Source organism: Schistocerca cancellata, chromosome 1 (genome assembly GCF_023864275.1).
Source record: "Schistocerca cancellata isolate TAMUIC-IGC-003103 chromosome 1, iqSchCanc2.1, whole genome shotgun sequence".
In the NCBI taxonomy this organism is placed as follows: Eukaryota; Metazoa; Arthropoda; class Insecta; order Orthoptera; family Acrididae; genus Schistocerca; species Schistocerca cancellata.
Window position 1 is genome coordinate 893712799 of NC_064626.1, and position 17080 is coordinate 893729878.

At 42.2% G+C, this 17080-nt stretch overlaps 1 protein-coding gene across 1 annotated transcript; it reads right to left on the reverse strand.

Moving 5' to 3' along the window:
• Positions 1-9725: 9725 nt before the first annotated feature.
• On the reverse strand, positions 9726-15672 carry LOC126111885 (putative leucine-rich repeat-containing protein DDB_G0290503). Its single transcript, XM_049915007.1, has 3 exons — positions 13177-15672; positions 10027-13086; positions 9726-9743 (listed from the first exon to the last, which is right to left on the reverse strand). Exons 1-3 carry the CDS (start codon positions 15670-15672, stop codon positions 9726-9728), a joined length of 5574 nt encoding a protein of 1857 aa, XP_049770964.1.
• Between the last annotated feature and the right edge of the window lie 1408 nt (positions 15673-17080).

Here is a 17080-nt window from a genome sequence, read left to right on the forward strand (position 1 = left end):
CTGCAGCGGCTTCAGTCGAGCTTCTGCTACCGTTCTCAGCACATCTCGGTCTTCCACAACATGTCAATCCGAACACACCCGCAACATGTCGAACTTCTGCAACCGCAATCGACACATTAATGCATCAGCCTTCTGCATCTCATCGGATCACGCTCAATCACATCGCATCACCTTCACGCTGCCACCTGACCAGCTGTTATCACCACATACCCTGGAGACACACTCTCCTGGAATACTGCGACAACAGCAGCTCGCTTCAGGCAGTGCCCCGATGAATTCAATTCAACATGTTCTTCCAAACGTTCTACAATGCTTACCGATGATGCCGCCGTTCAATCCCGACAGGACAACAACCTGGTTCAAAATTGTGGATGAAGTGTTTGACCATTTCAAACTCGACGAATCAACCAGATTTCTGTGCCTTATCACCCACCTGCACGACCAGGAGGACTTGATTGCTGACCTGGTCGACGCCCCGGACTCAGCTACCCGGTACACTCTAGCCAAAAAGACAGTTCTACGTCGGCTTGCATGCTCAACTGAGACAGCAATATGGCAAATGCTTCACATCAAGCAACTAGGCAATGACATTCCTTCACAACTCTAGAGACGGCTACAGGCCCTGGTCAGCGATGGTCTACTCTCTGACTCAGCTCTCCTCGCCATCTGGTCAGATGAACTACCTCCTCACATTCACTTTGCTCTGATTCAGAGGTCCCCCGAACCTGTCGAGCAACGAATAACAATTGCTGACAAACTACATGATGCATCACTGCTCTATTTCTCCAGCCACTGCCTACCTGGCAAGTCTCAGGTTCAGACTCCTCGTCCCGTGGCTGGACGCGGCCAGGGCCACAATGTACCGACTGTTCTGCTCTCTCCGGGACACAGTAAACAAACAGCTGGGAGGTCAACAGCTCTGTCCTCGGTCATGCCCCCTCCTGCAACTGAACCAGCTGTGTCCACCGAACCTCAACCACCGCCTCTGGCAACGAACTTTCTACAGGAAATGCAATCGCACTACCCATACTGTTAGTTCCACACACAGTTTGGTGAGGCGGCACAGAACTGCAGACCACCCTGCTGCTTCCCAAACGCCAATTGCAGGTAGGTCCAGGTGCCACCTCCTGTGCACATTATGACAGGCACCTCCCAGTGCTCCATTCTGTCCAGGAACAATTGGATAATTATGGACGACTTTATATTAAAGACAGTTCGTCGGAATACTTTTTCCTAGTGGACACAGGCGCCGATGTTTCGCTGCTGCCTATGTCCTTAGTGTCGTTGAACATCCACCCTCATCATACTTCACTGCAAGCTGTGAATTCAACTAAACTACAATGCTTGGGTTCAACCTCCCACGTCGTCTCACTCTCCACAAACTGCTAACTCGAGTGGACTTTTTTAGTGTGCAATATTGAGGAACCTATACTAGGGGTTTGGGGTTGTATGGAGAAGGAGACCAGACAGCGAGGTCATCAGTCTCATTGGATTAGAGTAGGAATGGGAAGGAAGTCGGCTGTGCCCTTTCAAAGGTACCATCCCACCATTTGCCTGGAGCGATTTAGGGAAATCACAGAAAACCTAAATCAGGAAGGCCATATGTGGGATTGACCGTCATCCTCCTGAATGTGAGTCCAAACCTATACTAGGCATTGACTTCTTTCGACACCACAAACTTTCACTGGACCTGGTGCAAAACGCTGTGTTTCATCACCTGTCCAAAACTCACTTCCCCTGTGCTCCGTCGAGCAAACCCCCTCCCCGTGGCACATCGGTCTGGGCTCATCTCCTCCGTACATGCTCGTCTCTGTCAACGACATTACAAATAAAACAATGCACAAGTGCCTTGTTGATCTTAAAAACGTTGCTCACCTATGCAAGGAAAACTTTGAGCTCTCCCTCCAGCTCCACGAAATTCAGCTCCAGCTCTCGGACGCAGCAAAGCAATTACAGACCCACTGCAGCAAGGACAAAGCAAGGTCAGTAAGTGCGCCAAATCTGCTTGTAGACCCAGCAATGAAGCCTCCATGTGCTTACCTCCCACTACACTTCACAACTGTGCTATCTACCATAACGTGTACTGACAGTTCCACAGGACCATACCCCCCTAACACGGTAGCATTTGACACTCAGCTGGACACGAGTGTACATGCGCAACCAGTGTCACATGTTCCTGAACTGACAGCTCCTACTCCTCCCCTCACAGACAGCACCTCAAACTATGCAACTTTGGCTCCTGCGTGGCGCCATTCGACCACCACTGACAACACAAACAGTGCACTCGCACCTAGATCTTCACCCGCAACCATGCTGCCACAGGCTGTGCCCTCGGACAATGGACTCACTAACACTTCATGAGCTCTACCAAGCTCACCCGACCACGGTGCCACTGCTTCGGGCCGGCGGCCATCTTGTCACGTTGACTCCTGGGACACTTCGCTGCCTCGGCTCCCGTCGGATTGACCGAGTGGCTCTGAACACCACAACCTTGCCTCGTCTGCCCTGCCCGCCACACATTGTAAACAAACCACCTCCCATGCTGCTGGCAACATTTCCGTCGTCACCAACAGCACAGTTCACAAGCTTCGCCTCATGCCAGGCCCTCCGATCTCCAGTAAACCATGTCGACTTTGTCCCAAGCACATTTCCGACCTTAAAAAGCAGATTTCTGAACTTCTAAGCTCCGGTGTCATCGAACACTCTGCCAGTAGCTGGTTTACGCCCATTCATATGACACCCAAGAAAGATGGATCCTGGAACATGTGTGGAGACTACGGTCGACTAAATGCACGAACAATTATGGAGACCTACCCCATACCCAATATTGCCGACTTTGTCTCGAGCGCATCTCCGACCTTAAAAAGCAGATTTCTGAACTTCTAAGCTCCGGCATCATTGAACCCTCTGCCAGTAGCTCGTTTACGCCCATTCATATGACACCCAAGAAAGATGGTGCGACCACATCCTCTGTCATTGATTGCAAACTGGATTACCACCAGATCCCCATGGCTCCTGAAGACATTGAGAAGACAGCAATCACCACCCCAATCAGGTTATTTCAGTTTCGATTCATGCCCTTTGGTCTGAAAAATGCAACCCAGACCTGGTAACGCTACATCAACGAGGGGCTATTCGAACCAAAATTCTGCTTTGCATATCTTGATGACATTCTTGTGTTCAGCTCCTCTGTCGAGGACAACATTCGTCATGTGCAAACTGCTATGAACACTCTCACAGCAGCAGACATCCACACCAACCAGGACAAATTGCAGCTACATCAACCTGCTGTCACTTTTCTTGGTTTTTGGGTCTCTGCCGACGGCATTTCACTGCCCCCTGACAAAGTACAAACAATACTAAACCTACCCAGACCTTCATCATTCAAAGAGCTCTGGCACTTTCTGTGGATGGTTAATTATTACCGTCGTCATCTACCTTGGGCTGCGGAGATTCAGGCTCCACTGACTGACGCCTTGGCGGGCACCAAGACTTCTGGATCTCGGCCCATTCCATGGACCCCTGCTATGACTGCCTCTTTCACTGCCTTCAAAAATTTTCTTGCTGAGGCCTGCACCATCGCACATCTTCATCCCAATGCACAGCTTTTCATCACCACAGACACGAGTAATACTGCAATCGGAGCTGTCCTTAGCCACACAGTCGACGGCCAAACTTCGCCTCTGCAGTCCTTCTCACGCAAGCTCACCAATGCACAATGGAAATATTCTGCGTTTGACAGGGAGTTGCTCATGGTCTACAAAGTGATCAAGCATTTTAAGACTGACATTGAGGGACGCCCTTTCTATGTTTTAAAAGACCACAAACCCCTGCCTGCGGCCATTCCAAACCTTTCAGCTGACCCGGCTTCTCGCCGCTTCAGATACATGGACTTCATATCTCAGTTCACCACCAATGTCAGACACAAAAAGGGTGCTGATAATATAGTTGCTGATTTCCTTTCATGTGTCAACGCTGTTCATTCACTGCTAGACCTCTCTGAACTGCCTAACCTCCAACTCGCCGACGAGGATACACAAAACTCTACCTCTTCACTATACTTCGTCCGCATCACCTTCCCTGGCATTTCTGGTGAGATATGGTGCAATGACAGTACAGGCACATTATGCCCCCTCATCCAAACCATGCTCCATCAAGCTGTCTTCAACACACGGCATAATTTAGGCACACTCCTGCGTCATGTGCCAACACTGGAAAGTACACAAGCACACCTTAACCCCCCCCCCCCCCCCCTGGCGCCTTTTCGATCCCTCCTGGGCGTTTCCAGCATATTCATATTGACATTGTCGGCCCTCTCCCCCCCTCTAACGGCTTTCAATATGTTCTCTCGTCTATTGACCAAACAACTCGCTGGGTTGAGGCTTTCCCCCTCCACAATATCATGGCAGAAACTGTTGCTCGAGCTTTCATCGAGTCATGGGTATCGCATTTCAGATGTCCAGCTATCATCACAAATGACCAGGGCATACAATTTCAGTCGGCCCTGTTCAACGAGATTTGTAACATTTGTGGCATCTGGCGCATCCATACAACAGCATATCACCAACAAAGTTAGGCTAGTTGAGCGCTGGCACCACACTTTCAAGGCAGCTCTTTGATGCCATGACTCTCTATGGACGGAGGCCTTCCTCTTGTGCTACTCGGCATTCATGCAATCTATAAGGAAGACCTCAAAGGCACAATAGCTGAGTTCATATATGGCCAGAACATTGTTCTCCCTGGAAAACTTGTGAGCCCTTCTGCTTGTTTCCCTCAGTCTGACTTACCATCCTTCGTGGACCATGTCATATGCCACTTCATCAACTTCCACATCCCTCCGCCCGCCAGCCATTCCTGCCCTTAGGTTCACGTCCCAAAATTTCTGAACAATTGTAAGTACATCATGCTCCTAGATGACACTGTCCATGCTCCCCTACAACCTCCATATACTGGGCTGTACCGAGTTCTCCGACGCTCACCCAACACCTATGACATTCAGCTAAAAGATTCAGCTGTTACAGTCTCTCTCAACAGACTTAAGCCCGCTCATGTCGAGCCTGCTTCTACCCCCCTTCAGGCCATGACCACGTCTCTCACTGTCGTGGCCCACGATGCCCCGACCACTCCCTCCACGTCGGACTTACACACTCGGTCAAGTGACTTCCAGCTCCAATCATCGAGCTCTTCTCCGACCTCGCCCTCTACTCCGGTCTCACGCACTCCGTTGAGTGATCACTGATCACATGCTCCCCACGTTAAGCTTACCTATGATTACGGCCTCACTGCCAGGCCCTTCTCCGGTCCCTTCGACCTCTCCCCTGTCGCCGGCCTCACCCTCTCAAGGTTTCTCATGCCCCCCCTCCCCTCCATCTTGAACTTGCCCTCACTGTAGGTATTTGTGCCTGTCCCCCTGGACATAATCCATGACATCTCTATAATACTATGCGATGACACACTGTTCGTTGTGTGTTTCCCTTCATCCAGTGCTCATGACACAACCTCCGCCATTCCCTACCACCTGGTGAAATGTGTTTCGCCCGAAGTCGACCTGGACATGCTTTGGGTGTTCGCCATGCCCACCAGAGACATCATCGTTGTCGCTCCATTCCTCTCGCAAACCGCCAGCCTACCTGTCGCCACATGACCAGCATGCCCAGTACGACGCCCTGGCGCTTCAATGACTTCCAGGTTTGGTGGCTGGACCTTCCTTCAAGACATCTACCCACACAGCTCCCTGATGACACTGTTGAGCTGACCGCGGATCACCCCTGACGATGCCATAGTCACCCCACCCCCCCTCCCGGCCTCTCAAGAGTACTCTGTACTGCGAGGGGGACCTATGTGGCATCAATGAGGTCAACACCAGTATCGATCTGAGTATCATCTTTGAACGAAGCTAAACATTATCTTTGTGTAGTTCCGCCATCCAGTTCTTTGCAAGCAATACTTGTGTAAAGAGGTGAATAAATGAACTCCTGATAATAAGGTGTTGTTTGGTGTAACTGACCCGAACTACTCCTCATGCTCATGTTTTCGTAAAGATACCTTGGCATAATCAAAGGACACAAAAACAAAATGAAGGTGTGCCTTCGCGAAACCTTCTGCTTTTCCTCTTATCCCATACCATGGACCAAAAAGGGCCTGCGTGAAAAGAGATCAATGGGATGCTAAACGGGAATAATGCAACCATCCTTATTCCTTTCTATAGCCTCATTTGGGGCATTAACATCCAATTGGTAGTGTCCACCTTGTGCATGATGCACAAAGAATAACTAAAATTATTGTGCCTGTCAGGGAGCAGTCTGACAACCTGGAAGAACAACTTATAAAATTGCACAACATTAAGTACCTCATCATAATGGATCTCTGAACCTCATTCTGGGAAACTGCATGACACGGAGGCAGCCATAAGTACACTGCCTTTGTATGCGGGGCAGAAGGTATAAGTTCTGTGTTCTCCCTTTTGGTTTAAACATAAATGCACCCTGTTTCTGCTTTAGACTGAGTCTTAGTATCTGAATTGTTAAGTAGAGTCACTGTGTAAGGTGATGATTTACTGATTGCTACCCTCACATGGTCAGAATAGTTAAGGCTCTTGGCTCAATTGTTGTATAGGTTTTCTGAATACCAAGTCACAGCCAACCTAATGAGGTCATATTTCAGGAAGGAAACAGTTAAATTCCTTGGACACATAATATCACCTTAAGGAATACTTCCAGACCCTAAGAAGCACAATGCTATCAGACACTTATCTGTACTTCAGAATAAGAAATAGTTGAAGGGATCTAGAGGATTATTACATTTCTTCAGAAAATTTATCTCACAGCAGCTTTTAAATAATGATCATGTATTGAATCTTCTACAGAAGAAGCATTCCTGTTATGAACAATCTGATTTTGACAATATTTAAGATGCTCTTTTGAATGCCAACATCTTAAATCATCTTGACGTAACCAGGATTTTTGTCCATCTACAGATGCATCCTCACAAGGGCTGGGGGCTTCTTTATTCCAAACCACTGACACTAATTGGAAGCTTACCCTTGAGGTAAATAGTTCTGCTAGTAGGACCCTATTTGAAGGTGGGGTGACTATGGCGTCATCAGGGGTGGTATGCGGTCAGCTCAACAGCGTCATCAGGGAGCTGTGTGGGTACATGTTGTGAAGGAAGGTCCAGCCACCAAACCTGGAAGTCATTGAAGCGCCAGGGCATCGTGTTGGGTGTGCAGGTCATGCGGTGACAGGTAGGCTGGCGGTTTGCGAGAGGAATGGAGCGACAACGATGATGTCTCCAGTGGGCATGGCAAACACCCAAAGCATGTCCAGGTTGACTTCGGGCGAGAGGGGAACACATTTCACCAAGTGGTAGGGAATGGCGGAGGTTGTGTCATGAGCACCGGATGAAAGGAAACACACAACGAACAGTGTGTCATTGCACAGTATTATAGAGATGTCATGGATTATGTCAGGGGGGACAGGCACAAACACCTAGAGTGAGGGCAAGTTCAAGATGGGGGGGGGGGGGGGCATGAGAAACCTCAAGGCGGCGACAGGGGAGAGGTCAAAGGGACTGGAGAAGGGCCTGGCAGCGAGGGCGTGATCATAGGTAAGCTCAACGTGGGGAGCATGTGATCAGTGATCACTCAACGGAGTGTGTGAGACCGGAGTAGAGGGTGAGGTCAGAGAAGAGCTCGACGATTGGAGCTGGAAGTCACTTGACCGAGTGTGTAAGTCCGATGTGGAGGGAGTGGTTGGAGCGTCATGGGCCACGACAGTGAGAGACGTGGTCGTGGCCTGAAGGGGGGTAGAAGCAGGCTCAACATGAGCAGGCTTAAGTCTGTTGAGAGAGACTGTAACAGCTGAATCTTTCAGCTGAATGTCATAGGTGTTGGCTGAGCGCCGGAGAACTCGGTACGGCCCAGTATATGGAGGTTGTAGGGGAGCATGGACAGTGTCATCTAGGAGCATGATGTACTTACAATTGTTCAGAGATTTTGGGCCGTGAACCATAGGGCAGGAATGGCTGGCGGGCGGAGGGATGTGGAAGTTGATGAAGTGGCATCTGACATGGTCCATGAAGGAAGGTAAGTCAGACTGAGGGAGAGAAGCAGAAGGGTTTACAAGTTTGCCAGGGAGAACAATGTTCTAGCCATATATGAACTCGGCTATTGTGCCTTTGAGGTCTCCCTTATAGATTGCATGAATGGCGAGTAGCACAAGGGGAAGGGCCTCCGTCCATAGAGAGTCATGGCATCAAAGAGCCACCTTGAAAGTGTGGTGCCAGCGCTCAACTAGCCTAACTTTGCGGGTGATATGCTGTGGTATGGATGTGCCAGATGCCACAAATGTTACAAATCTCGTTGAACAGGGCTGACTCAAATTGTATGCCTTTGTCGGTCGTGATGATAGCTGGACATCCGAAACGCGATACCCATGACTTGATGAAAGCTCTAGCAACAGTTACTGCCGTGGTATTGGGGAGGGGGACAGCCTCGACCCAGCGAGTTGTTTGGTTGATAGACGAGAGAACATATCGAAAGCCGTTAGAGAGGGGGTGAGGGCCGACGATGTCCTTTTGACTGACTTGGCTTAGAAGATTCAGTTTTTCTATGGCATCAAGGGACTGTAGACTATAGTGTGTGACGTAAATTTACACTTGATACAGCCACCGGTTCTTAAGCAAAATGGTTTTTAACAGTCAGACAGACAGACAGTCAGCTGGATAACAAAGTGATTCTATAAGGTTTCTGTTTTCACTAACTGAGTTATGGAACCCTAAAAAAAAGATTGAAATTTTTTGGAGACATGTTAATTTTGTAATTTCTTGTGTGTTTAGCTAACTGTTCATTAGTTTTCATGCAGTTTTACAGTTTTTGGTACATCTCTCAATATCACTGAGTGTGGACACTTTTTTATTGTTTCCAGAATAGCTTTTTTATACTCGTTTCTACATTTAATTTAAAAGGTAGGTATTCAAGCTATTATAAATATGATACTACAGCTTAAAATGGTGAATAAAATTGGCCAGTTGTTTAGTATACCACAGATTTTGTCTGTCTGGAAACTATTTTTGAGGCCTTGTCAGTTACTTAACAATTAATTACTGAAAATAGTGTCAAAAACAGATTAGAAAAACCAATAAAATATTACTTTCACTCACAAATCATTACTTTAACTGTAATGTGTCCCATCACAAACTGGACAATTTACTATCAGTTACTCATATGGTGATCACAAATTTTAGGGCAGAACCACTTATATGACTGTTACTAAAATGGAACCTACTTATGCGAAGGCACAGAATTATCTCAAGTCATATCATTCGTTTGCAGTTTTCAATTTGACAGAAATACTGACTTCAATGTGGTGTAAATTGCACTGTCCTAGTAAGCTTTTCAGTTTAGTGAGCTTATGCTTATGTATTGTTATATCATAATCTGCCTTCCACATCCCCACCTATCACAATAAAAATGTCCAAATACTAAAAAGTGCAGAGATGATATCCTTTGGTAATCCATTCAGAGGTACTACTGATAACCCAAAACTACCTAGCTTCAGATATCTGTTCTTAACAGAAAATATCTAGATCAAATCTAGAGACTGAGCACTTGATTGATCGCTTCATATAAACTGTCAGTCCACTTCTTATGTGATACTTTCTTCATTATCTATTTCCTGTACTATAGTGTGATAAGAGAGGTTTTTTTTAGATATAAATATATATAATTACTCAACTGAATGAACCTAAAAATAGTCATAAGTATATGGCATAAGTATATAACAAATTGTCTAAAAATGGGTCAATCAAGCCTGACAAATTATTTAAAGACAATGTTCATAACTTCTTGTTAACTAATCCATTCTATTAGAAGAATTTTTAGAAATGCCCAATATCAACTTAAATATGTAAAAATTTATTTTGTAAAATTAATAGGTTAAGTGAACTGACGAAGTCTATTGCATGTAATAATGCTGAATGACTAATAAAGAATCTGAATCTGAATGAAAAGAAGATGGCAAAACTTACATCTTCCATTTCTTCTTTCTCTTCATATGCCTCTTTTGCTTCTTTTGCTTCTTTTGTCAGCTGCCTAATTGTATCTAGGAGATGTTCCCTCTCACGTGTCCAGGCAGCGACCTCTCCTGGTTGTTCTTTCTTGCCCATTTTTGAAAGTAGAGTAGTAATGCGCCGCTTTTGTTCATCTACAACTGTTTCCAGTTGTTTCTCTTCAGTTTTCCACAATGCAACTGCAGATGGGATTTGCTCTTCTGTCAGAGTCTCTACTTCTAATGTAAGCTTTTCATTGTCTCTATGCAGACGTCTGTTTTCATCTCTGAGAGCTTCTAGTTCAGCCTCCAGTTTCTGAAATTCTTGGGTATGGTCCTCTACTACCGATGGAAGATCAGATATTTTTCTAGATTGAAGTCTCTGGATTTCATCTTTGAGATTAGTGGTATTCACTGTAAGTTCTTCAATTGTACTTGTTGCATCAAGAAGTTGTTTGTTCAATAACTTGTTATCTTCCATAAGCTGACTCATCTCTTTCTCTCTGCTTTTTTCATCAAATGATGCAATTTGCTCTGCTTGGAGTAATGGTGTCTGTTTTCCATCTTTGAACTTCCTGACTTCCTCTTCAAGTTCCCTTCTAATGGTATTTGCATCTTTAAGTTCATTCTGTAGTGACTCATTCTGATTTCTTAGTTCATTAATAATTTTTTCACTATCTATGTCTGTTTTAATTATTTCCACAGGTTTTTCCACGTACTTCACAACTTCTTTTGCACTGCTGCTTGTAATATCAGTTAAGGACTCAAGCCTCCTCTTCAAAAATTCGTTCTCTTCCCTTAACTGATCGATAATTTGTGTGTCATCAGTTTCAGCAGACAAAACTTCTTCTTGACTACTCTGTGCCAATTTTCGTGCATCTTCAAGCTGTTTTCTCAATGTTTCATTGTCTATTCTTAGTTGAACAACATCTGCTTCATGTGTTACACTTTTGGGCTGCAGGCCTATGCTCGCTCTTGCATTTTCAAGCCTTTGTCTCAATGCTTCATTATCTTTCATTAATTGTTCATATGCTTTATCACTAATAGTGCCTACAGTAGATCGTCTAGCGTGAGCCATTTTTAGATCTTCAACCTGTTTTCTCAACATTTCATTTTCTTGATTCATCTGATTAATAATTTTTGTGCTATCTGGATCTCTTTGACGCTTCACTCTTGCCTCTTCGATTTCTTTTAGTAGTCGCTCATTTTCAGTTCTGAGCTCAGTAATAGTTTTCTCATATTCACTTTCATCATCACTTGTCGTATGTAAGGCCTTTCTTGCATCCTCAAGATCTTTCCTCAATGACTCATTCTCTGTTTTGAGCTGTCTGATGACCATTCCACTTTCAGGCTCTACAGAGGATGGTTCTGGAGCTGCCAATACCTGTGGAACAGTCTCCATGATTTTGTCAGCAGGAATTTGTTTTACTGATGCTGATATTTCATCTTTAGTTTGCATTGATTTAAGAGCATCATTTCCATCTGTAAGCTTTCTAATTATATCCTCAAGCTGTAGTACCTTGGCATTCGAACTACTTAACTCATTTTTCAATGATTCATTTTCGTTTCTCAGTTCATTAAGGGTACTTTCAAGACTTTTAATCATGTTATTTGCATCACTAAGCTGCTTTTGCAATGACTCAATTTGACTTCTCAGTTCATCAAGAGTGCTTTCAATTTCTGCTTCTCCAGTAGATGTTCCACCAGTCAGTTGTTCCACTTTAGAAATACCTTGTATTTCAACATTTTGTTGCTGCGGTGCTTTAATTACTTCCACAGGTTTCTCTACATATTTGATGATTTCTTTAGGAACACTTTCCTTAATTTGTGTTGTATCTAATTGTTTTTTGAGTAATTCATTCTCTTCTTGTAGGTGACCCATTCTTTCAATTACATCACTAAGCTGCTTTTCCAATGACTCAATCTGATTTCTCTGTTCATTAAAGATCCTTCCAGTGTCTACGTCTCGTGCTACTTCAGCAACATGTGGTATTTCCAGACTTTCTTCCTGTGGTGCTTTAATTACTTCCACAGGTTTCTCTACATATTTGATTGTTTCTACTGGAACACTTTCCATTATTCTGGTTGTTTTTCGTCGTTTTTTGAGTAATTCATTCTCTTCTTGTAGCTGAACCATTGTTTTAGTTGCATCACTAAGCTGCTTTTGCAATGATTCAGTGCGAGTTCTCAATTCCTTCAAAATCTTTTCATTGTCCACTTCTGCAATAGCAGGCTGATTTTTGAGTAATTCATTTTCTTCTTGTAACTGACTCAATGTTTTAGTTGCATCACTAAGCTCATTTTTCAGCACTTCAATTACATTTGTCAGTTCATTAATGATCTTTTCATCATCACCTTCTGCAATGGATGCTCCAACACTCTTTTGAGCTACTTCATCAATATGTGCTATATCAACAGTTTGTTGCTGTGGTGCCTTAATTACTTCAACAGGTTTCTCTACGTATTTGATTATTTCTACTGGAACACTTTCCATTATTCTGGTTGTTTTTCGTCGTTTTTTGAGTAATTCATTCTCTTCTCGTAGATGAACCATTGTTTCAGTTGCATCACTAAGCTGCTTTTGCAATGATTCAGTGCGAGTTCTCAATTCCTTCAAAATCCTTTCATTGTCCACTTCTGCAATAGCAGGCTGATTTTTGAGTAATTCATTTTCTTCTTGTAGCTGACTCATTGTTTTAGTTGCATCACTAAGCTCATTTTTCAACAATTCAATTACATTTGTGAGTTCATTAATGATTCTATCATCATCACCTTCTGCAATGGATGTTCCAACACTCTTTTGAGCTACTTCCATTATTCGGGTTGTTTTTCGTCGTTTTTTGAGTAATTCATTCTCTTCTCGCAGATGAACCATTGTTTCAGTTGCATCACTAAGCTGCTTTTGCAATGAGTCAGTGCGAGTTCTCAATTCATTCAAAATCCTTTCATTGTCCACTTCTGCAATAGCAGGCTGATTTTTGAGTAATTCATTTTCTTCTTGTAGCTGACTCATTGTTTTAGTTGCATCACTAAGCTCATTCTTCAACAATTCAATTACATTTGTCAGTTCATTCATGATTCTTTCATCATCACTTTCCGCAATGGATGTTCCAACACTCTTTTGAGCTACTTCCATTATTCTGGTTGTTTTTCGTCGTTTTTTGAGTAATTCATTCTCTTCTCTAAGATGAACCATTGTTTCAGTTGCATCACTAAGCTGCTTTTGCAATGAGTCAGTGCGAGTTCTCACTTCATTCAAAATCCTTTCATTGTCCACTTCTGCAATAGCAGGCTGATTTTTGAGTAATTCATTTTCTTCTTGTAGCTGACTCATTGTTTTAGTTGCATCACTAAGTTCATTTTTCAACAACTCAATTACATTTGTCAGTTCATTAATGATCCTTTCATCATCATCTTCTGCAATGGATGTTCCAACACTTTTTTGAGCTACTTCCATTATTCTGGTTGTTTTTCGTCGTTTTTTGAGTAATTCATTCTCTTCTCGTAGCTGAACCATTGTTTCAGTTGCATCACTAAGCTGCTTTTTCAATGAGTCAGTGCGAGTTCTCACTTCATTCAAAATCCTTTCATTGTCCACTTCTGCAATAGCAGGCTGATTTTTGAGTAATTCATTTTCTTCTTGTAGCTGACTCATTGTTTTAGTTGCATCACTAAGTTCATTTTTCAACAACTCAATTACATTTGTCAGTTCATTAATGATCCTTTCATCATCATCTTCTGCAATGGATGTTCCAACACTTTTTTGAGCTACTTCCATTATTCCGGTTGTTTTTCGTCGTTTTTTGAGTAATTCATTCTCTTCTCGTAGCTGAACCATTGTTTCAGTTGCATCACTAAGCTGCTTTTGCAATGATTCAGTGTGATTTCTCAATTCATTAAAAATCCTTTCATTGTCTACTTCTGCAGTAGCAGGCTGATTTTTGAGTAACTCATTTTCTTCTTGTAGCTGACTCATTGTTTTATTTGCATCATTAAGCTGCTTTTTCAACAATTCAATTACATTTGTCAGTTCATTAATCATCCTTTCATCTTCATCTTCTGCAATGGATGTTCCAACACTCTTTTGAGCTACTTCAACAATATGTGCTATATCAATAGTTGGTTGCTGTGATTCTTTAATTACTTCCACAGGTTTCTCTACATATTTGATTATTTCTACTGGAACACTTTCCATTATTCTGGTTGTTTTTCGTCGTTTTTTGAGTAATTCATTCTCTTCTCGTAGCTGAACCATTGTTTCAGTTGCATCACTAAGCTGCTTTTGCAATGATTCAGTGTGATTTCTCAATTCATTAAAAATCCTTTCATTGTCTACTTCCGCAGTAGCAGGCTGATTTTTGAGTAACTCATTTTCTTCTTGTAGCTGACTCATTGTTTTATTTGCATCATTAAGCTGCTTTTTCAACAATTCAATTACATTTGTCAGTTCATTAATCATCCTTTCCTCTTCATCTTCTGCAATGGATGTTCCAAAACTCTTTTGAGCTACTTCAGCAATATGTGGTATATCAACACTTTGTTGCTGTGGAATTTCAATTATGTCCACAGGTTTCTCTGCAAATCTGATTGATTTCTTGGCAATACTTTCCCTAATTTGGGTTGTAGATTTAAGTTGTTTTTCGAGTAACTCTTTTTCTTCTTGCAGCTGATGCATTATTTCAGGGGTATATGTAGTCCTTCTTTCAAGGTGTTTCTTTAGTAATTCATTTTCAGCTTCCAGATGACTTAAAAGTTTCTTTGTACCTGATTCATCATCTAAAGAGTCAATACTTTGACCAACATCTATCTTTCTGGATGCACTAATTACCTCTATAGGGATTTCCAAATGAGTGGGTGGTCCTTTTGCAGATGTTTTCTGTCTCAAATTGTATATATCTGACATCAAAGGCATTAAATGAGCTTCTAGTTCATCTAATTTCTTCAATATTGTATCATTAGCAGCACAACATGTGCATAATGTGCATTTTTTATCCTCTTCCGACGTTTGTTCCCTAAGTGCTGCAATTTCTGACTCTCTTTGCTTTAGAAGTTTCTCTAATCTTAAATTTTCTTCCTTGATGGTTTCAACAGTGCAGTTTGTTATATTTACTATTAATTTCTCATGGAGGCATCTGACTTCTTTAGTCAGTTCCTTAATACTATCTGTGTCAGCAGATAGCTTGCTTTGTTCTGGATAATCTGTCACAAATTTTGTCAATCTAGACGTCAAGTCATCCGCTTCAACTTTTAGCTGTTCATTTTCATGCCTTCCAGAAGAGAGAATGGATGAACTCCTCTGATTCTGCATCAGAATATGATCATTTTCAATATTTATTTCTATTAGTTTATGCTGCATTGTGTCAATGCCTCTTCTGAGATTATCCACAATGTCTTGAAGTCTCCTATTTTCTTCTTTAGCTGCAATCAGTTCATTGCACAAATTTTGCATTTCCTCTGAAGTACTACCATGTTCACAAATTGTGGTTGATACTTCACTAATGTTATCTGGCAATACAGTCCTCAGTTTTTCAATATCAGATTTGAAGCTAGCAATAAGCCTCCATAACTTTTCACTTTCCATCTTCTGTGCTTTATACTGATTTTCTAACAAATGAACTTCTCCCATTCTTTTAAGCCTATCATCACTAACTGCTGCCTGTGCTGCTTCTTTCACAACATTTTCAGTATTTATTTGCAGCCTGTGAAGAAAGTCTCTCATGCTCTGGAATCTTAACCTTTCAGCTTGCAATTGATTTTGCAGTAAAAGTGCCTCTTCCTTCACAGATTCCAGAGACTTTCCTTCTAGTTCAAGAACTCTTAATTCACTTAATTGTGACAATGTGTTTCTCTGGTCTATAATTTCAGCATTTTGCTTAGAGATTAAGCTCAATAACTGCTCATTTTCCATTTTACAAGCTTTCAGCTGATGGTGCAAGAGATCCAAGTCTTCAGCTCCCTAAAAAAGAAATAGTTATCAATGTAACATTAAAAAGTGAACCATTATAAGAAATTCTTATCATTATAGTGCAGTAGTAATTACAGGAGCAATGGTAAGGAAAATAAGACATCAAGTCAGCATAAAGATACTCAGAGAAGAAACACAGTCAAAAGGAAATATAAAAATATGTAAAGATGTTTTGTCTTCCAATATTTTCATATTGTATTTGAGACAAGAAACTGGAGAGTAATATTTATATTGTCTTTAGATCATACTGACCATACACACAATGACGACTGCTGCCTGAAAACTTATCTTGCATAGGTAAGCAACAAAATATTTGGTGTACTTGGATGTGTGTATGAATTTGTTTATTAACCAAACACTCAATTAGACGTATAAGTCACAAAAGAAACTGATATGCAGCTGAGTGTGTTGACAGCATAATCCTTATGGATGGGACTCTAACATTCTTGGGGATATCCCTACATGTAATATTGGTATTGTATTGTTAATAGTATTTTTTTAAGATCATTTAATCATTCGTGCACAAAGATACTAACTGGTATTGGACAAGTCAACTGTTAATGAGATGCTAAGTGATGATACAGCATGAACTGATGTGACATTTATAAACGGTGTGTGTATTAGACGCATACATACATTTACCTGTATAAGAACTGTAAGCAAATACATATGGGCTACACTGGTATGCCCTATTAGCTATTCCAATTCAAAATAATTAAATCTCACAAAATGGTGTGTACATCAATACTGTAACCACACCTACTCACCTCTTAAGATATAACAGTTACTCTAGTTAGAAAAGTGAAAGGATATTTAAAGTTATTGCAACATGTTGATGACCATAGTTCACAACTTCAACTATTGTACCAAAGTCAAAAACTAGAAAATTAACTGGTGTTCACAACTTGTACTACACTAGGCAGAAAATATTATTTATGCTGTAAAAACTTTTGAGGAGGTACAAGGAAACAGATATTTTAAATTATACAGTCCATTATACAGGTCTATATGTGCAGTTAATAAATTATATATTTTCTTCCATGCATGGAGTGGGCCATTCTGCCAGAGG